The 21,027-nt window shown below is 44.6% G+C and overlaps 2 protein-coding genes across 5 annotated transcripts; one reads left to right on the top strand and one right to left on the bottom strand.

Moving 5' to 3' along the window:
• Window positions 1–767: 767 nt before the first annotated feature.
• abcb11b (ATP-binding cassette, sub-family B (MDR/TAP), member 11b) lies at window positions 768–13,054 on the bottom strand. 4 transcript variants are annotated; one of them, XM_041871598.2, is made up of 29 exons: window positions 12,723–13,054; window positions 12,539–12,621; window positions 12,409–12,427; window positions 12,201–12,230; window positions 12,071–12,122; window positions 11,343–11,605; window positions 10,747–10,834; window positions 10,517–10,650; window positions 9,879–10,050; window positions 9,433–9,557; window positions 8,761–8,935; window positions 8,471–8,584; window positions 8,238–8,348; window positions 7,991–8,116; window positions 7,610–7,813; window positions 7,219–7,389; window positions 6,782–6,983; window positions 6,540–6,606; window positions 6,261–6,348; window positions 5,872–6,045; window positions 5,674–5,778; window positions 5,273–5,434; window positions 4,877–5,080; window positions 4,207–4,448; window positions 3,909–4,065; window positions 3,638–3,835; window positions 3,290–3,496; window positions 1,684–1,830; window positions 768–1,414 (listed from the first exon to the last, which is right to left on the bottom strand). In XM_041871598.2, the coding sequence occupies exons 2-29, from the start codon at window positions 12,609–12,611 to the stop codon at window positions 1,214–1,216; spliced, it is 4,011 nt and encodes a 1,336-aa protein (XP_041727532.2). In that variant the 5' UTR covers window positions 12,612–12,621; window positions 12,723–13,054; the 3' UTR covers window positions 768–1,213. The 4 variants fall into 4 exon arrangements, with proteins under 4 accessions (XP_041727532.2, XP_045081464.1, XP_045081466.1 ...); XM_045225529.1 differs by lacking the exons at window positions 12,071–12,122; window positions 12,201–12,230; window positions 12,409–12,427; window positions 12,539–12,621; window positions 12,723–13,054 and having other exon boundaries at window positions 11,347–11,434; XM_045225531.1 differs by lacking the exons at window positions 12,071–12,122; window positions 12,201–12,230; window positions 12,409–12,427; window positions 12,539–12,621; window positions 12,723–13,054 and having other exon boundaries at window positions 10,517–10,625; window positions 11,347–11,434.
• A 1,938-nt stretch (window positions 13,055–14,992) lies between these two features.
• On the top strand, window positions 14,993–18,295 carry LOC121558100 (retinol dehydrogenase 7-like). The gene is made up of 5 exons (XM_041871591.2): window positions 14,993–15,100; window positions 16,475–16,789; window positions 16,997–17,255; window positions 17,452–17,615; window positions 17,852–18,295. The coding sequence occupies exons 1-5, from the start codon at window positions 15,055–15,057 to the stop codon at window positions 18,073–18,075; spliced, it is 1,008 nt and encodes a 335-aa protein (XP_041727525.1). The 5' UTR covers window positions 14,993–15,054; the 3' UTR covers window positions 18,076–18,295.
• Window positions 18,296–21,027: the final 2,732 nt, after the last annotated feature.

The raw sequence follows: 21,027 nt of genomic DNA, 5'->3' as shown, positions 1-21,027 counted from the left end.
GTAGGACAGAGACAGTATAGGACTTCAAATCTGAGCCAGGTCAACAATAAGGTCTGGGATGATGACTCATCTTTAGGAGTGGATAACATCGTGGAGGTTGATGACTTGAGATTGAAAACACACACGCGGCTCAAACGTAGCCCTTTCGCGCTGGACAATCCTTATTAGAGCACGTTAGCCCCACTTCTCACCCACTACGTCAACAGAAACCCCGACACTCACCACCACACTTGATTCCAGCACCTGTCTAAGGCGCACCGGTATCAATCAATATTGTATTGACTCTACATGGCACAAAGTCAAATAGTGTCCTCTAAGCAGACGGATTGTGAGCAGAGAGCCGGGAGATTATATTGCTTCACCGGCATACTAATTCACCCCTGTCTGGGTGCTGAGAATCTGGGATGCATCCAATAAGGTCAGAGTTGTGTGATCACACATTACCGCTGATGGATGGATGCAGCAAATCTCGTCCTGGTCTCAGGTCAGGGTGTCACAGTGTCAGTCCTGGAAGCATCAACAAGACCTGGTGAAGGGAATACTGTAGTACTAGTCTGCCACAGGCTCTTCAATGAGTCTGTTATGGTAACCTTTAACGAAGGAAAATCAACTATTCTAGAATGGATTATCGTCTGCAGGCAATTTAAATGCACCATATTTGTTTGAAAGAATAAACATCTGAGGAATACATTACAAAAAAGGTTCAATTTCAAATCCAAAACATTTAAAGTCATAAATGTATAATGGAAAACACAGTCCAAACGGTAGACAATCGTAAACAGTGACTTTATACCCTCAATGTAGATATTAGCATTCAATTTAATCTTATGCAATACAGTTAATTACTAAAAAAAAATAAACAAGTAAAAGATCAAAGATAGCCACTCAGACCTACAGTATGTCTCAGACTTAACACTGACCTGTGTCAACGTAAGACAATTAATAGGACATAATTACTGAACACCTGAAAGCCCACCTTGAATACATGTACTCAACAAAGTAATTTAACTAATCGTTCCTTTAGTACGCCCCAGTATATACATGTAATGAATGCATACCAGTCATAGTTCTGTTTAAATGTAACAACAACAAATGAATACACAGCATGATATCTCCACCAATTAAAACCAAAGAGTGTGTGACGCTTCTGCAGAATAAATACTACATGACCTGGACAGGCATTTCCTGGTTTGGCTCCTATAACCCTGATGAGTTAGCTGATTGGTGCACCGGTGGTGACAAGTTTGTAATAGGCCCCTTTGAGGGCCATGAGCTTGTCATGTGGTCCCTGTTCGATGACGAAGCCCCTGGACATAACAGCGATTATGTCAGAGTTCTGGATGGTGGAGAGACGGTGAGCGATGACGATGCAGGTTCGGCCCTCCCTCGCTTTATCCAGCGCCTCTTGCACCGTCTGTAACACACACACATGCGCGCGCACACGCACACACACACAAACCTTTGAGCGGATTTCACAATCACCCATGACTCACCATGATTACTTGATTAATGCCTCTGCCTCATACAATGGACCTACGGCTCAGGCAAATTGCATGCTTGCCTTGCCTCGCACTAATTCTATTTGAAATGGACAGATCTGTATAAATTAAATCTATCATTGTCATGTTCAGGACGTCTTCTTCTGCTCGTGGTGATGACAGGCGGTTGTCATGGAGACATTACCTTCTCGCTCTCCGTGTCCAGGGCAGAAGTGGCCTCGTCCAATAGCAGGATCTTAGGATCACGGATAATCGCCCTGGCGATTGCGATGCGCTGCTTCTGTCCTCGAGAGAGCTGGGAGCCCTGGGAACCCACGTTGGTGTCGTATTTCTAAAGGGAGAAATTTAAACTTTAAAGACTACTGTGTCAAACAAAGGACTATAGATGCAGGGTATAGTCTGACAGAGTTCTTGTGAGTAGATGTTTGGCACAAAAACTTGACATTTGTATTTGGATCTTAGTGTGCAGGTATCTTTGATAGAAACAACGATGTTAAAGTAACTGGCCGCAACTGATTTAAATGACATATCTAAATCGTTAGCGTTTCCTTCATAATGGTGCTACAAACTTCAGTGGCAATTTTGTGTCGTTTTAAGTTAGTACACTGACAGTATTGTTTTAAGTTAGTACACTGACAGTGTTGTTTTAAGTTAGTACACTGACAGTGTTGTTTTAAGTTAGTAGACTGACAGTGTTGTTTTAAGTTAGTAGACTGACAGTGTTGTTTTAAGTTAGTACACTGACAGTGTTGTTTTAAGTTAGTACACTGACAGTGTTGTTTTAAGTTAGTACACTGACAGTGTTGTTTTCAGTCTTGTTTTAAGTTAGTACACTGACAGTGTTGTTTTAAGTTAGTACACTGACAGTGTTGTTTTAAGTTAGTAGACTGACAGTGTTGTTTTAAGTTAGTACACTGACAGTGTTGTTTTAAGTTAGTACACTGACAGTGTTGTTTTAAGTTAGTAGACTGACCGTGTTGTTTTAAGTTAGTACACTGACAGTGTTGTTTTAAGTTAGTACACTGACAGTGTTGTTTAAGTTAGTACACTGACAGTGTTGTTTTAAGTTAGTACACTGACAGTGTTGTTTTAAGTTAGTAGACTGACAGTGTTGTTTTAAGTTAGTACACTGACAGTGTTGTTTTAAGTTAGTACACTGACAGTGTTGTTTTAAGTTAGTAGACTGACAGTGTTGTTTTAAGTTAGTAGACTGACAGTGTTGTTTTAAGTTAGTAGACTGACAGTGTTGTTTTAAGTTAGTAGACTGACAGTGTTGTTTTAAGTTAGTAGACTGACAGTGTTGTTTTAAGTTAGTAGACTGACAGTGTTGTTTTAAGTTAGTAGACTGACAGTGTTGTTTTAAGTTAGTAGACTGACAGTGTTGTTTTAAGTTAGTAGACTGACAGTGTTGTTTTAAGTTAGTAGACTGACAGTGTTGTTTTAAGTTAGTAGACTGACAGTGTTGTTTTAAGTTAGTACACTGACAGTGTTGTTTTAAGTTAGTACACTGACAGTGTTGTTTTAAGTTAGTAGACTGACAGTGCTGTTTTAAGTTAGTACACTGACAGTGTTGTTTTAAGTCTTGTTTTAAGTTAGTACACTGACAGTGTTGTTTTAAGTTAGTACACTGACAGTGTTGTTTTAAGTTAGTAGACTGACAGTGTTGTTTTAAGTTAGTACACTGACAGTGTTGTTTTACGTTAGTAGACTGACAGGGTTGTTTTAAGTCTTGTTTTAAGTTTGTACACTGGCAGTGTTGTTTTAAGTTAGTACACTGACAGCAGCATTACCTCAGGTAGCGTCATGACAAAGTCATGGAGTTGGGCTTTCTTGGATGCGGAGATGATGTCATTCATGCTGACTTCGCGCAGGTTGTCTCCGTACTTGATGTTGTCTCCGATGCTGCAGTCAAACAGAATGGGCTCCTGGGATACAATGCCGATCTTGGAGCGCAGGTACGAGACGTTGACCTGAGTCGAGTCATGGCCATCAATAATCTGCAATGCAACGTGGAAAATCCAGTCAACTATCCTGTGAACTAATCCAGCTCCCAGGATACCCCATCATCTTATAGTCTCTATACCTCTAGAGACACAAATGGGGATATGACGTGCTGCTGAGAGAAACTGAGGACTCACCACTTTGCCCTGGTCGGGGTCATAGAACCTCTCCAGTAACTGGACGCTGGTGCTCTTCCCACAGCCGCTGCTGCCCACGAAGGCCAGCGTCTGGCCGGGCTTCACCGACACGTTGAGGCCGTTCAGCACCTGGATGTCTGGCCGGGTCGGGTATGTGAACTTACAGTCAATGAACTCTAAGTTCCCTCTGAAATCAGGCTGGACGAGAGAGAGAGGGGGCGTGAGCGAGAGAGAGAGTGAGTGCGTGCGTGTGTTTGTGTGTGACGTTTACCCATTTGTCCCCCTCGTTGCTGTAGACGCTGATCTTTGGCACGCGGTCGAGGAGCTGGAAGAAGCGGGCAGCTGAGATCTTGGCCTTGGCGTAGTCTGGGGTGTAGGAAGAGGCTCGGCCCAGCGCTGTGCCACTGGTCACTATGGCTGAGATCACTCTGAACCAATCACAGAGAGACAATGGGGTTTAGTCAAGGTAATGGAATACATGGACAATGTGATTTCATGGTCTGTTTATGTTGTTGACAGGTATGCAGGCAGACAGGCAGACGGACAGGCAAGCATACAGTTTCTCTCACCTGAAGACCAGGCTGAAGTGGAGGCCCTCCTGGCGCACCAGGTACCCTCCAAACCTGTAGGAGGCGCTGTTGGCCATGAAAACGACACACTGGGCGAAGCCGTAGCAGGCGCCGTACACGTTGGCCTTCTGCTTGGCGGCCTGGTACGGAGCCTCCAGATGAGCCTCGTACATCTCCACAAAGCTCTGTTCCTTCCCCAGCCCCGCGATGGTGCGGATGTTGTTCAGGGCCTCGCCTGAGATCTACAAAAGATACCACAGAGATATCACAACCACCCACCACTACCACCTTGTAAGTCTAGAACAGGAAGTAGGAACTGTATACAGTACAGGAACTATACGCATTATCTCTACCACACTGTAAGATATCTCTCCAGTGGGTTTACTGTGACAAGGTTTCAGGATGTCTATAACGCAGACAATACAATAGTTACAGGCTGAAATATCTTAGAATATGACACAAGGGAAGTTCTGTGGTAGTGACTTTGCTTGAATGACCCTAACAGAAGCTTTCGAGAAAGATGTTGATAAAGTATTGATAACTAATGTGAGAAGTTAGTGTACAACCTTGCGTCAATGACAATTCACTTCCAGTCACAGTAGCACTGTGTGACTCCAGCCTGTGTTATAAACAGCCCTGGCCAGTGAGTCAGTGGAGTACTGTAGCCTACCCGTCCTGCATCCTCCATGGCCTGTTTGTCCTGCTTGGCGAAGCCAGTGAGCATCTTAGCCTGGAAGCCTCCGGACAGAGCCAGGAAGGGCAGGAAGCACATGATGACCAGGCTGAGCTTCCAGCTGAAGTAGAAGGAGATGATGACGGCCACGCCAATGTTGGTCAGAGAGTTGACGATCATGCCGATCTGAGAGCCCGTGGCCTAGGAGAGGACGAGGGAATAGGTTATAGGTTATTTACCCAGAATGCCAGATGGGTGAGGTTTGCTTTTGGGTCTACTGCATTGGTTCCATAGCACTCCATTAAATCAAGTATTTGAAAGACACTAATACTATTTGGTCTGGGGTCTGGTAACTGCCCTAGGGTATGAGGACCATATGAGGTCCATACTGACCCCTTGGACCTGGGAGGCGTCAGTGGCCAGCCGTGTGGTCAGAGCCCCGGGGCTGTTCCTGTGGTCATCGAACCAGCCCACCTCCTGACCCAACATGGCGTGGAAACCCATCCTCCTCAAGCGCCGTGTCAGCAGCTCCCCAGACTTCGAGAAGGCATAGCCCTGGTGGAGACACCGACACCATCAGATCAGGTTATGGGAAACATGGAATATGAATAACAAAAACACTGAGAAATAGGCTTCTCTTTTCACAGAGTTTAGACAAGCAGGAGAAAGGATCCGGTTGATGTGAAGATTAAATATGTATTTTAGATCAAGTAAAAAAAGACAGGTGAACATAAAGGAAAGGAAAGGAGGGAGGGAGGGAGGGAGGGAGGGGGGAGGGAGGGAGGGACATGTACTTGGAGCATCTGGGTGATGAAGGAAGTCACTCCGACCAGCACAAAGAACATGCAGATACCATTGATCTCCCTCCTCTGAGTCTCTGGGTCTGGTATGGAGAATGTCTGCAAGAACACACACACACACACACTGATTAAGCTAATTAACCGATATTCAATGAAGACTGTCTTGGTCAATACTACACCCCTCCACCATACCGCCAGAATCTGACTGAAGAGCAGGGAGTACACTGGGTTGACTCCTCCGTTGACAGCTGCTCCGATGGTTCCAAACAGCATGTAGGGCCACTCAGGGGCGTTGTACTTCAGGATCCTGGTCACTGGAGCAGGCTCAACAAGCTCCTCCACCTCCTCCTCCTCCACAAAGGCACTCTGGACACATAAAGACATGGACACAAATATACATGGATACATGCATAACAAATGCACGTGTAAACTGTAGACTACTGGGAAAGGGTAAGTGGCAAGTACCCCCGTTTAACCCTGTTGATGACTCCCATACCAACCTCCTTCACTCAAACACACACACACGCACGTACGCATGCACGCATGCGTGCACACACACACACACACACACACACACTGACCTTGCCCGCGTCTGCCTGAGATATGAAGGATTCTGCTTCTGGAATGAGGTTGGACAGCTGTGAGCGAGTCCTCTTTCTGATAGAGGCTCTGCACAACAACACACAAGCACCAAGTCAATGCACTACCGAGATGCAAAATGACACCATCAGTCAGCATTCTGGCACAAAATGTCTGCCGTGCTTCACCCAGATGTGTGTCAGATTCAATGTAACCAGATGTGAGTGAGGCCTTGTGAAAAGGATGTGAAGTGCATCATGAGAGATGTAGTTCTACAGTACCTGAGACTGGCCCTGTAACTCCCGGCCCTGGACAGACTCTTCTTCTCAGCCTCGTCGTTGCCTGCCACTGACACAGCAAAAGGAAGGAGGTTATTATACAAAATGTTATAAGAAATGTTTGGTTAAAAGTGTTCCTGCAAATTATTTCTCTCTTAATACATTTTTATGTTGACGAAACTGTGCGCAAGTCAACTTTAGAATTTTGTAGGGGATGGGGATGCATTGATCCCATAGAGACCTACTCTGTCTGGCCTTCTGGTTGAGAGCCTTGTCTCCTTGGCTCTGTAGGGTGACCAGAGTGAAGTAAACACCCTTCCTCTCCAGCAGCTCATCATGCTTGCCCCTCTCCACCGCCCGCCCATGCTCGTAGCCCACGATCACGTCCGCGTTCTTAATGGTGGACAAGCGATGGGCTATGGAGATGGTGGTGCGGCCATTGCGGACCTTATAGGAGATAAACATGAGACCGTTATCCTACCTAGCTACTGTAAATACGGTTATTTACATGGTTATTCTTCTACTATTTGTCACGTACTTAGGTCTGATCATGTTGATATACAAACAATCTATCATAAGAGTTATCCTAACTATAATTAATTGATCCCAGCAAAGACACTTCCTGGTCAAAATAACTGCTTTATATAGGGAATAGGGTGCCATTTTAGATGCAGCCACTCACTTTGTCCAGAGCCTCCTGCACCACAGCCTCACTCTCATTGTCCAGAGCGGAGGTGGCCATGTCCAGCAGTAGGATCCGGGGGTTCCTGACCAGGGCCCGGGCGATGGCGATACGCTGCTTCTGACCGCCGCTCATCTGACCTCCGCCCTCTCCCACCAGCGTGTCAAATTTCTGTCGCATCAATCACACGTCTTTATGTCATTGAACTGATAGGCCATGTGACAGTACATAGTAAAAATATGTCATGTTGAGTCAGCAATGTTGAAAGTTTTTAAGCCTTTCAAAAAACACTGGAGACAAAAGTCACAAATAAGTAGTCTGGGTTCTAGATCAGACTATCGTTGTAATGTTAGCCCTCAATGTATAGCATGCTAAATGCTGTCAACCTCACCTGTGGTAGGTCCATGATAAAGTTGTAGGCATTAGCCTCCTTGGTGGCGTGGATGATGTCCTCCAGGGTGACTCCGGGGCGACCGTAGCGGATGTTCTCGGCGATGGTTGTGGCGAACAGCACGGGTTCCTGCTCCACGATGCCCATCAATGAACGCAGCCATTGGATATTCAGGCCTCTGATGTCATGGCCGTCCAAGGTCACCTGAGACAAGGCATAAACAGGGAGAAAGAGAGGGACATTTCAAATGTCTCTACACTATTTCCTCTAAAGACTCTCTCAGTGATACACTTTAGTGTAGGTGCACATTTGTATTGATAGTAGTAGTATTTTACAAATGTGTTACATCATGTTAAATATATGTAAGGGAAGTTAACATACCATGCCCTCCTTGGGGTCGTAGAAGCGTTGGATGAGCTGCACGGCGGTACTCTTCCCAGCTCCACTGGGCCCCACAAAGGCGGTCGTCTCGCCAGACTTCACCGCAACACTCAGCTGGTCCAGGATCTGACACGGCACAAAGACCAGCAAATGACAGACTGCATCTTTAAGGAAATATTCCACAATCGCCCTGCGATACAATAATCAGATGCATGCCATCGTTATAGGAAATACTAAGCCACAGTACCACGACTTCAGGTCTGGATGGGTAGTGAAAGGTGACGTTATGGAACTCAATGTCCCCTTTGACCTTGTCCAGTTTGTAGCCTGCTTCTGAGAGGCAGTCGATGTCAGGCTCCTAGACACAGTGACACAGCCAGACAAATGGCAGTGTTAACCATCATGGCTGTTTAAAGTGAGCGTTCACACACAGTCAATTGAATGCTCAATGAAATTCTCCAACAGTGCTGAGATTCCCACCCTGTCGATGGTCTCAAAGATGATGGTAGCAGCTCCTCTTCCTGCAGCAAAGGCCTCCAGACATGGAGATGCCTGCCCTAAGTTCAGGGCTGCTATCAGCACACCAAAGAAAACCTGCAATGACAGACAAGACAGTGCACAGGACAGATGAGGTGATCATTCGTTTTTAAGTTCTAACTGTTTATTATTAATTCATAAACCAAATAAATGTGATTAATAGTCTATAGCTGAACTACATATGGACCCTTTATAAAGTATACCTTCATGGTGTTATGGTTACAGAATAGTACCTGTAGCAGTGTTCCGGGGCTGTACTCCTGTGTGTCCACCACTAGGCTGGATCCGTACCAGAAGGCCAGGGCGTAACACAGGAAGATGATAAACCACATGTAGCCTGTGAAGAAGCCCATGATCAGGCCCTTCCTGATGCCCCAACGCTGAGCTGAGATCAGGTTCTTGTCATACCTGGGAGAGAGAGAAAGGGATAGAGGGTTAAAGATGCAATCCGGGATCTTAAGCATAACAAATTCATAACATATCATACGAATTGGATTCGTAACATATCATTCGAATTCCAACAATGTATTGTGATTTTTTTGGCAGGACGTAACATATCATACTAAATGGATGATGTAGTACACAATTGGATGACGTAGTACACAAAAAACAGGGACCCGTTTTGGCTCGTGAGCACTACTGTTAAAACTACTGGATGAAATTATACAAAGGTTCTGGAGCGTCACTTTAAACTGGGATAGAGGCCCAGCACTGCATATAATATGTAAGGTGGTGATAATAGTTGCCCCTTAAGGAGAAAACAATTAATGGAATTAAACACTATATAGTGAGGCTGATCAAGGTAAAGAATGTGAAATTTGGCTGTCGAGTATTGACACATACAAATTCAGCACGTAACTAAAGAAGACAATGTTGGGGCAGTTTCAGTCATGTCATTATGTCACCTCTCCACTTCCTTCAGCTCTCCTCCGAAAGCGGCCACCGTTCTGATGGAGGTGAGCACCTCGTCGGCCACGGCTCCAGCCTTGGCATAGGCCAGCAGCTCCTGACCCGTCAGCTTGGCCACAAACTAGACGAGAGCAGAGGAGGTAAGGAGAAAGGTGCAGTCAGTACAGTACACTTACTAACTGCCACCTCAATGGAGCTCAATGAGAATCGACACATAGTAAATGAACAATGTAAATCATAGGCCTAGTCCTAATACTCATAAATGAGCCTTCCTTGTCGCCTTTAACTTTCATTGTCTCCTTTACGAAGTCACCACTAGTAAATTGCTTTCATCTATCCCTTCCTAACAGAGTGATCACAATTAAAACGGAGAGGAGGGAAGGGACCATTTCAGAATATTGGGATAGGAAGTGACCACATTGATTGACGTTGACCGTCCTACCAGAGCCATGAGGGCGGCCCCTACTCCAATGAGAGGGCTGGCTGCGATGATGACGAGCGTTAACTTCCATCCCTTCACAAAGCCCATCGCAAAACCGCACACAAAGGTGGTGAATCGCTGGATAAAGATGCTCACTTGATCCGCAATGGCGTCATTGATCTTGTTGATGTCGCTGTGAAATAGCGGGGCACACCACAGATAGAATCATGAGAATCATTAAAGTATTTCCAGGTCAGGTCACAAGTTCAAGAACAACTACAGATGTAGATTCTTAATTTGAGCCAGTTTGCTACAGCAGGAAAATAATCCTGCAGCAACTGGAAATGTGAATTATTATTATGTGGACGATAATTAATGGACATTTTTGTAGGTCTGAAATTTCAACGCCCACCAGGGAACAAGATTATTGGATCCGAGTACCTTTATACTTTAAAGAACTGCATAATTTCCCTTTTAAAACTCAAATACACTACAAGTTTACATTTCCTGCTGTGCAGGAAAATACTCAGCAACAAAAGAGTGATCAAATTAAGATCCTACATCTGTATTGCTCTTAAGCATGATAAGAAATGCAAAGCATTCCCAGAACTTTTTCTATTAAAACCTAAAAAGGGAATTTGGCTTGTGTTTTCTCTTACTCTGACATGCGTGTGTTTAACTCTCCAGTCGAGTTGCAGTCGAACCAGCCGATCTCCATCCTCATCACCTTCCTGAAGTACATCTTCCTGATGACCTGGATCTGTCGCGCTGCAGACGTCACCCACAATGAGATCTAACACATACGAAAATAAAAATAGGGCAACCAAGATCTAGCACTCTGCCATCAAACTGCTTGAACTCAGTATGTTGATGCAAACTATATACTTACTTGAAGGTATCCTAGCAAGAAAACTGCGCATCCAATGGCAACGTAATAGTAGGCAAAATTGGTCATCTCATACTCAATGTCCAGAAGCCTGAAAATGAGTGTCATACAGATGTAGGATCTTAATTTGAGCCAGTTTGCTACAGCAGGAAAATAATCCTGCAGCTACAGGGAATGTGAATTATTATGTGGATTATAATTAATGGACATTTTTGTAAGGGGTTGATACATTTTTCGTAAGGGAAAATCAAGTCTGAAATTTCAAAGTGGAAATTACAAACTTCAGAATACTTTTTAAACCTCAATTACACTACAGGTTTTAAATATCCTGCATTGCAGGAAAGTTCTCCTGCAACAGGGTGATCAAATTAAGATTCTACATCTGTACAATAATTACAAAAGACAACAGCTTGAGACAACAAGAAGACCCTAACCTTACCCTAAAATACATAAGGAGAACATTTTCCCTGTGTAACCTGCCAATGACAGTAGGCTACTATACTTGTCAAATAAAATACATCTTTCTATCCTTAATCCTTGATATAGAAATGACATGTATAGCAACGTCCTACTCGTGTGCAGCAACGAATAGGACTTACCCACATGTTAAATTCTTCATCTTATCAGTCTTATTGCTGTCCAGCCAGTCTGTCCATACTGACTGGTTCTTCCACTGTATGGTGTTGTTGATACATTCCTTCCTGGGGTCCAGGAGCTCCTGTAACTCGATATCGTACTCGATGAAGGTGTCGGTGAGCATCCCGAACACCAGCAGCATGAGAGGCTGGGCGGAACCGTGGAGGAAGGCACACACACTACCCCCCACCATCATCAGGGTCTCCCGGCAAGTGGCGAAACGGAACTGTAAATACACACACACACACACCAAACCCAATGGGTCAGTCATCATAACAGGTGTTCTGTCAATCTGACCTACCATCTCAGAATGTAATACCTGGACAAAATGTGCATGCTTTAACCACTGTAACTATGTAGATTTTCATATAGTCATTGTCAAAACATAGGCACCCCATGGGAACCTGCCTGTGTGTGATGAGGCTGGCCCATGATGCCCCATTCTCATAATGTACCTACCATTCTTGTACCCGTTTCTGAAGATTTCCAATCCAGTTGTGGTTTAAAGTTCTTATGTACAAGAGTTATGAACCAGCTCTCCCACACAAATACAAACTGAGATCAAATAAAAATGTCTTCATGTGACCTTCACACTAAACAACCGCACAGTGACTTCACTGAAGGAACCATAGAGTTAGATACTGTTTTGTTTTATCTTTATGGGGAAAAAACCACAAACAAAGGACTTTACCAGCTGAAAGAAGCCAATCCTGATAGCAGCTTCATTCTTCTTGTTCGGAGGCCTGGGACAATCACAGAGACATTAGTCAAAGCCTTAAGGACATGAGGGGGAAGAATGTAGGAGGAGAAACGGGACTTACTTTGTGTCCTGTTTTGGGTTCCCCATCGTCCTGCAGCAGAGAAACAAATAAACTATTAAATGTGACCTTGTTTTTATGTGTCACAATTCTGAGAAACATGATAAGAAATTCCATAAACTTTTGTTTCATTTATCAGTTTTACCAACAAGAACACAAATCACACAGAATGACAAGTGTTTTGTTTTTTATATGAGGAAGATGCACTTACATGTATGCATCATTAGGTTCTGTAATAAAGAGATGATAATGGTATATCACATTTTTCTAAAGCATTGTTTATGTCAGGAAAATGACATCAGAATCATGAATTGAACGTCATCATATTTATGCAGGTGTACCTTCATCATCAAAACCATTGTTTTCTTCTCCCAGCTTTTTGATGCTGTGTAATTTCACTGATCCAGTAGGCATCCTGGACTGTCTACAATACATTTATAAGAGGAAAAATATATAATCAAAATCAATTCCAAAGCCAAAATACATCCCAATTGAAATGTATTGTATTATCACTGAGATACTTACCAACTTTTTCAGATTTTCCAGATCCAGTAAAAAACAATGATTCTCCTCTTTGGTTGGATTCTGTCCAAAAAGGGCAGAGTCACCTGAATATTCAATTTAAGTTCAAAGGTGCTTCTTTACATTAAAGTCGATCCAAATGTACAGTACTCCAATGGGCTCCAGTCCGTACTAAGACGTGCTGCCGAGTCCACATGACAGCCTGGGGCCACCACTGTCTGTCTGTAGAGATGCCAGGTGGTCACTGATAGTGGGTAGAGAGTAGACTGATAGGGTAACTGTGGGCTGGAAGAGGCTGAGACCCTGTACAGCATGTGCTTATTTGACACACAAGCCAGGTCCAGGCTGGAACTTGGGGTCATACGATCGTGTTTGGAGGTAAGTGTCCTGTCAGCTCGTACTGCCCTAGGGTCCGATGACCCAGCTATGCAAAGAGTAGGAGAGAGCATGGTACAACAACCAATCCAGACCCTTTACTACATATCTCACTGCATTTAAAAGGAATCAGGTAAAATCACTTGCATATCAGGATTTTAAACTTGCAATTGCACACACGGTGATGTGTGTTTTTCTTACATTCAACCTTAAATGAGGGCTAAATGGATGTTATGAGAACGTCAGATAATCATTTTCAAGAATACATAACAAGTAATGATACAAAGCCCCAACCACCATCATAATCTATGAGGTAGGCCTACTTTTGTTAAAGAGCTGTTCTAGCATTTTTAAAAGTGATCAAAGACCATGGCAAAATCTATTAAACATCCATCGATGATTGGCCTCAGTGTTACACATTCATCATATCATATTGATGACTTTTAAAGATATTACACTGTATTGATCCTTCTGCATATGAACACAAACAGTGTGTGAAGACAGGATCCTTTCCAAGAGTTGAAGCTAAGTCAAACACCCTCTCGGTCATCACCCTCAGGGCTGCTGTCCTCTTCAGTCCTAAACAAGCCAATATGATCTGTCTGGAATTATGGTGATACATTTACGTTGCATTTGCATTTTAGCAGTCTTGTCATAACACAGGTTTCCTCCTAGCTGGGATGTTTTACCTTGGCACTGTTGCTTTTACTTGCTTTCAGGGGGTTGTGAAGCCATTACTAACCAGCAACAACACTTCCAATTTGAGCCCACAACCTTATTCCATGAGTAGTACTTTAACTCAAAGCAATTTTCCTTTTTGTTTGTGAATTATAACTGTAAATGGTACGTTTTGCTCTCACCATTGGGGAAGCAGGTGAATAGGCCTATGTGCCCCTGGGGCTGTGACACAGTGCTTGTGAAGGCTACTGACAGGTGAGGAAAAGGTTCTGGAAACATGCTTGTGAAGAGGGAGCCAAAATAAGCAAACCGTTTGTAATGATTAACTCCCAAAGTAAGTAGTGGTGCCCATTACAGCAACATTATGATAATTCACTTTGCTGACCAGACTGCAAGCATTGTTCCTGCTCTATTGTAAACAGGCTCTGTTGTAGCCGGCCGCGACCGGGAGACCCATGGGGTGGCGCACAATTGGCCCAGCGTTGTCCAGGGTAGGGGAGGGAATGGCCGGCAGGGATGTAGCTCAGTTGGTAGAGCATGGCGTTTGCAACGCCAGGGTTGAGGGTTCGATTCCCACGGGGGGCCAGTATGAAAAAATAAATAAAATAATAATAATGTATGTACTCACTAACTGTAAGTCGCTCTGGATAAGAGCGTCTGCTAAATGACTAAAATGTAAATGTTCAAGTATTTGCCGCCATCTAGTGATCATTGTATTCACTATACAAGGCATGACCTTGAATTAGTATTGAGTTCAACTATTTGAAATGGTAATCCATGACAACCATAATTTAAAATGTAAAGCACATTTTTTGTCAAAATCATCTGTTTATTAATTATATCTGGATTTAATATGCAATTTAATATGTAGGCCTAATTTTGAATTTGTATCATCTATTAGACATTGATGAAATATGGATTAAGGAATACTTTAATATTCCTTCCACATTAAAGTCAAGAGAACGTTAAGTAGTTTAAAGTTTCTATCAAACGAGGTGTAATCAAATCATTTTTGACCTAGTTAGTTCTAACGGCTCCCGAGTGGCGTATTTCAGCGCTAGAGGCGTCACTACAGAACCCGGTTCGATTCCAGGCTGTATCACAATCCGGCGGTGATTGGGAGTCCCATAGGGCGGCGCACAATTGGCCCAGCGTCTTCCGGGTTTGGCCGGGGTAGGCCGTCATTGTAAATAAGAATTTGTTCTAAATAACAAAATGGCTCCGATTGGTCAGTGCTAGACATGTGACGTCCTTGGGCAGAATTTGTGGTCTTGCGTAGTTTATGAAAACTGTTACTTTGTTGGACTGGCAAGGAACATCTCCAACAGGTATGACTTTAATATTCCAGCAGATTGTAATCTTTTTGAACATGTAAAAGTTGAGGATAGGCTATCTATCACAATCTATCATAATTGATCGATCAAAAGTTTATTATTATGTAATGGGCAGTGCGCATTCATGTTATTGAAATGGCGAGTTTGACAGCTCTTATTTTGACACCTCTCACGAATAAGCTTGTTTTATCAATAACATGGCATTTATGACAATAGTTGGACATTCTTTAGGCCAACTCTTCACTATATGATGCTACTTGCAGTGTTTCTTTCTTCAATAGTAAAAAAGTATTTTGATATTGTTTCAATGGGCTTTCACTTTTGTCATGCGACCTGACTGCCCATATTGTGTTAGTTGAAAAATCGAGAGCTTGCATATAACATTGGATTCACATTACATTCAATAGACAGCTTGTTCGTTGTTAGTCTAAATCTCACTTCTTTGGAAATGCAGGAGTGTTGTACAGATTCCTTACACTTTATTTGAACCACATTTTCAATAGTATTTGTTAGTTGTGGTTTAAATGACTTTTGGCATGCCATTGGCTCATTTTGCAGTTGATTATTTACAAAGAGCAATTGCACAAGATAGCCTATAGTGCACTTTGAAACCGGCATTGATAACTGTTGATCCTTATAATATAATAATATGCCATTTAGCAGACGCTTTTATCCAAAGCGACTTACAGTCATGCGTGCATAAAAAATGTTGGTGGGTGGTCCAGGGGATCGAACCCACTACCTCGCCGTGCTCTACCAGCTGAGCTACAGAGGACCCTTGCTCTGTTTAGTCCTGTCTCTGTCATTCCAAGCGCTTCAATGACCTCTCCCTGAATGTGGTTTTGTTAGTTGTGGTTTAAATGACTTTGGCATGCCATTGGCTCATTTTGCAGTTGATTATTTACAAAGAGCAATTGCACAAGATAGCCTATAGTGCACTTTGAAACCGGCATTGATAACTGTTGATCCTTGCTCTGTTCAATCCTGTCTCTGTCATTCCAAGCGCTTCAATGAACTCTCCCTGAATGTGGTTGATCTTCAAAGTATTTTCCTGATGATCTTATGGACTGTATAGCTACTATAATGTCATTACTATAAGCTATTGTTATAAGATGCATATTAGTGATGAACTGTAAAAGGCAGTTCCTATCTTCCCACTTGACTTATGTCTAACCGCATATTGTGTAACATGCACATTTCTGTACCTTCCCGTGATGACCCTGGCACTTTGTTTGGTATACTGAGGAATGGGGGATGGGGCTGGGTAGATGTGACCACACTTAATCACAGGCAGAGGCTCAATGTTTGCCAGGACTGACAGTCCATGAGATGACCTATTAGAAGGTTGTCTGTCTTATCCTGTCCCAGACATGTTCCTGTACGTCCTTGGGCTGGTGGTGTTTTACTACCTGTACCGCTGGTTCCGGGAGATCCCCAGAGTCCCAGACAAAGGAGACAAATATGTCTACATCACGGGGTGTGACTCTGGGTTCGGCAACCTACTGGCCAGACATCTGGACAAGCTGGGTTTCTGTGTGATCGCATCCTGCTTCACAGAGAAGGGAGAGGAAGATCTGAGGAAGGCCTGTTCAGACAGACTCACCACCCTCCACCTGGATGTCAAAAAGAACGAGAGCGTCGACAAAGCAGCTGCTTTGATTAAAGACAAAGTCGGGGCTAGGGGTGAGTGTCAGTGTTGATATTGAAAAGCAAACAGTCCTATCATCATTTGTGTCCAGTCATACCAGTCAAATTATGCAATATTACCAGTTCAGTTACATTTTGACATTCATGTGCCAGTATCATTGTCCTTACTATGTCCTCTTCTTACCAAACACCTGTGAAATAATGGATGTTCATAAAGCTACGTAATGACCTGTCACCTTCTAGGCCTGTGGGCTGTGGTGAACAACGCGGGTGTGGCCATCCCCTCGGCCCCCTGTGATTGGCTGACCATTGATGACTACAAGTCCATGCTGGATGTGAACCTGAACGGGGTCATCGCAGTCACCCTGAGTGTGCTGCCCCTCATCAAGAAGGCCAGGGGTCGTGTGGTCAACGTAGCCAGTGTGTTCGGCAGGATTAGTCCTGTCGGAGGACCTTACACCGTGTCTAAGTATGGAGTGGAGGCCTTCAATGACAGTCTTAGGTGAAACAAGAACCCTTTTTACTATCATATCCATGCCATATTTTAAATCAGTGTTTTTACATACATTCAATAATCTAGCCATTGTGAACCATGCAATACAACTTTGACTGTTTGACTTCAGCGAATGAAACTATACAAATCTGTAACATATCAGAAGTACATTTGTAAACAGAAGTTTTGTTACCATGTTTTTCAGGAGAAACATGGTACCTTTTGGAGTCAAGGTCCTCTGCATTGAGCCAGGCTTTTTCAAGACCACCGTTACCGACTCGACAGTCCTGGGGAAAAGCATCAAGCAGCTGTGGGAGAAGATGCCACAAGAAGTCAGAGATGACTATGGACCTGATTATTTGGACAAGGGTAAATATAAAAGTTTTAGTTTCCTACATTCTCGAATGTATTAATTTGCACAAATGTTTTATTTAGCCAATGCAAGATTTGGCTATTTTTGTATTCTGTCTACCCTCTGTGACATCCAGTCTTTCAAAGGATTGAATCTATTCAAAAAGCATTATTCTCTAGTGAAAGTGGCCATCTTGAATAGCTAAAGACAAACGTGTAGTAACATGGTTGCTAACCTTCCCTGTCCCTTCTAGTGGACGTGATGATGAAGGAGAAGCTTGTCAAGATGTCCGACGCCGACCTGATGAAGGTGGTGAGCTGTATGGAGCACGCTGTCTCTGCCGTCCGTCCTCGCACCCGCTACTCGCCAGGGTGGGACGCCAAGTTCTTCTGGATCCCTCTGTCCTACATGCCAACCGGGTTGGCCGACTGGCTACTGCTCAAGGAAGCCATCCTACCAGCCAAGGCTGTCAACTAAGGCTGATGTAAGATTGTCAGCGTTTATGCTGTCAGAACAAATACTTGTTTGTGCTGTGCTACTGCTTGTCTTTAATGAATATAACACTTTTGTACCCTAGTGTCTGCAGGCTGAGATACAGTATGATGTAAGCTTTGCTACAGACACATTTTAATTTTACATATCCATGTAAGGTTTAACCTCTGACCTGTAACAAAAAAAATAAAAGCCATAATTGTTATTTGGTACCACTTCTTTCCCCTTTTATTCAGTGCATTCTCTATGCCAGTACAATGGTTGATAAATGAAGATAGTTCACTCAGGCCGTTTACCATTGGGGAAAAAATTCAGTTCCAGTTTACTTAAGGGAGTGGCTCTACCATAGACACCAATGCAATCACAGCTGGGTCTGGTCTACTTAATTCATTGAAAAAGAAAATGAGGGGGTAGGATGTCTTGCTTCCTCTTCCATCTCTGGCCAGTATGACATGGGCAGTGTTGGGTTGGTCTTTGAAAACGTTACAAGAGAAATGGGGATTAGGTTTGACAGTCTTTCTGTGATGATATTGGGATGAAGGTTAACCCGCAATACGTGACCAAAAAGGAAGTTCACAAGCTTTGAATCATTCAGATTGTCATGCCCTGACTCTGGGGACTCTTATTTGTTGAGTCAGGGTGTGATTTTCTATGTTGTATTTTCTATGTGGGTTCTAGTATGTGTATTTCTATGTTGGCTGGTGTGGTACCCAATCAGAGGCAGCTGTCGCTTGTTGTCTCTGATTGGGGACCATACTTAGGCAGCCTATTGGCACTGTGTAGTTGTGGGATCTTGTTCTGTGTGAGGGATGTTGTTTGTGTACCTTGGACGTCACGTTTCGTTTAGTTTGTTGTTTTGTCGTTGTTTATTCGGTTCAAATAAACATGTATGCATATCACGCTGCGCCTTGGTCTGACCCGTCTATGAACGAACGTGACAGAAGATCCCACCAAACGAGGACCAAGCAGCGTGCCCAGGCGGAGAGAGTAGCCATGTCACAGGTGGGCAAGTGGTGGTCATGGGAGGAGATATTTTCGGGAAAAGGACCCTGGGCGAAGAAGGAAGCCCAGGCAGGAGAGGAGCAGCGGCAACACGGAAGCCGGCCGAGGAGGAAGCCCGAGAAGCAGCCCCAAGAAAACATTTTTGGGGGGCTAAAGGGGTGGTCGGGGAGCAAGAGAGAAGAGTCCCGACCACTGCACCCGGTTGGTTTCAAGATTGGGTCCCCACGACCATGGGAAGAGGAGTGGGAACAGTATTATACTGAGGAGTCAGAGAATGACGACGACGACAAGTTTCTGTTCCCTAACTCGTGGGGGCTCCCGGAGGAGTCCTCACGGGAAGAGGAGTGCAGACGACGGAGACCCGAGAGGCAACCCCAATAAATAAAAAATTGGGGGGGGGCACACGGGGTGGATGACGAGGCAGCAGGAGGCCGTGGAAGGGCGAATCTGCAGGTTAGGAGAGGAGGCCACCATGTTACGGGGGCTATTGGTTCAGAGGGAGTAGGAGTTATTCAGTCAGAGGGAGGAGCTACAGGAGGCTAAAAGGGAGAAGGAAAGTGTAGAGGCACGGTGAGAGGAGCTGGTTAGGCAGCAGAGGGAGCGGGGGTTAATAAAGGAACCCAGTCCCGCTCCTCGCACCAAGCTAGTGGTGCGCGTCGCCAGCCCGGCCCGGCCTGTTCCTGCCCCTCGCACCAAGCCAGTGGTGCGCGTCGCCAGCCCGGCCCGGCCTGTTCCTGCCCCTCGCACCAAGCCAGTGGTGCGCGTCGCCAGCCCGGCCCGGCCTGTTCCTGCCCCTCGCACCAAGCCAGTGGTGAGTGTGTCCAGTCCGGCACGGCCCGTGCCCGTTCCACCGGTGTCTGATCCAGCTCCGGTCAGCTGCTCCACTCCGAAGCCAGAGCAGTCCGCTCCACCGGGGTCCAGTCCAGATCCGGTCAGCGGCTCCAGTCCAGACCCAGACGTCAGCCCCTCTCCAGGTTCGGGGTCTCCCACACCAGGGTCCAGACAGGGCCTGGAGTACAGTGGGAGGAAGGAGAGGGGAAGCAGCGCGCCAAGGTCCAGACCAGACCAGGGGCGCAACAGGGAGGCGGAGAATAGGTGGTTGTCACGCCCGGAGCCGGATCCGCCTCCGAGGCGGAATGCCCACCCGGCCCCTACCCTGTTAAGTAAAGGTTGTGCGGTCGGAGTCCGCACCTTTGGGGGGGGTACTGTCACGCCCTGACTCTGGGGACTCTTATTTGTTGAGCCAGGGTGTGATTTTCTATGTTTGTGATCTAGGTTGTCTAGATCTATGTTGGCCGGTGTGGTTCCCAATCAGAGGCAGCTGTCGCTCGTTGTCTCTGATTGGGGACCATACTTAGGCAGCCTATTGGCACTAGTGGGATCTTGTTCCGTTAAAGGTATGTTGTTTGTGTCTACCTTGGACTTTTCGTTTCGTTTATTGTTTTGCCGTTGTTTATTAAGTTTAAATAAACATGTATGCATATCAAGCTGCGCCTTGGTCCGTCTCGTCGATGAACGATCGTGACACAGATTCTCAACTTCACTGAGATTGGCAGCTATGATTCAAATACCTCTACGTTCAGGACATAAATATCCAATTCTATAGCAATTGTAAATATTGGTAGGAGATAAGAACGTCTATGAAAGATGTACACCCTTTTATTTCGATCTTGCAGCCCATGTCAGATTTCTACCTTAAATCCATACACATTAGCATGTTCACATTATCATTTCTCTGCTCAGCAGGGCTATCGAGTGCAAACTTTGATCTTCCACCCAGACCAATTTTTATATCCATCTGCAGCAAAGGAAGGTTATTCATCTAGTATCAGAGAACTAATGTCATTTGGCCTTTACAGCTGTGGTAGGAATCTGGATTGCATTTATTAACGCTGTCTAGCTTATTTGTTGGTCCTTTCAAAACATCTTCATAGC

The sequence above is a fragment of the Coregonus clupeaformis genome, chromosome 16 (assembly GCF_020615455.1).
Source record: "Coregonus clupeaformis isolate EN_2021a chromosome 16, ASM2061545v1, whole genome shotgun sequence".
In the NCBI taxonomy this organism is placed as follows: Eukaryota; Metazoa; Chordata; class Actinopteri; order Salmoniformes; family Salmonidae; genus Coregonus; species Coregonus clupeaformis.
The sequence above is the reverse complement of the archived record's forward strand: the minus strand, read 5'-3'. Positions and strand labels throughout refer to the sequence as shown.

Excerpts from the sequence above, each read along its gene's own strand:
- abcb11b (XM_041871598.2), bottom strand. The coding sequence starts at position 12,611 with ATGCCTACTGGATCAGTGAAATTACACAGCATCAAAAAGCTGGGAGAA. Across the intron at positions 10,835-11,342 it reads ATGAAGAATTTAACATGTGG|GCTTCTGGACATTGAGTATG; the intron begins GTAAGTCCTATT and ends ACTCATTTTCAG. Across the intron at positions 8,349-8,470 it reads TCTTTGAGACCATCGACAGG|GAGCCTGACATCGACTGCCT; the intron begins GTGGGAATCTCA and ends CACTGTGTCTAG.
- LOC121558100 (XM_041871591.2), top strand. The coding sequence starts at position 15,055 with ATGAAAACTGTTACTTTGTTGGACTGGCAAGGAACATCTCCAACAG. Across the intron at positions 16,790-16,996 it reads AGACAAAGTCGGGGCTAGGG|GCCTGTGGGCTGTGGTGAAC; the intron begins GTGAGTGTCAGT and ends GTCACCTTCTAG. Across the intron at positions 17,256-17,451 it reads GCCTTCAATGACAGTCTTAG|GAGAAACATGGTACCTTTTG; the intron begins GTGAAACAAGAA and ends CATGTTTTTCAG.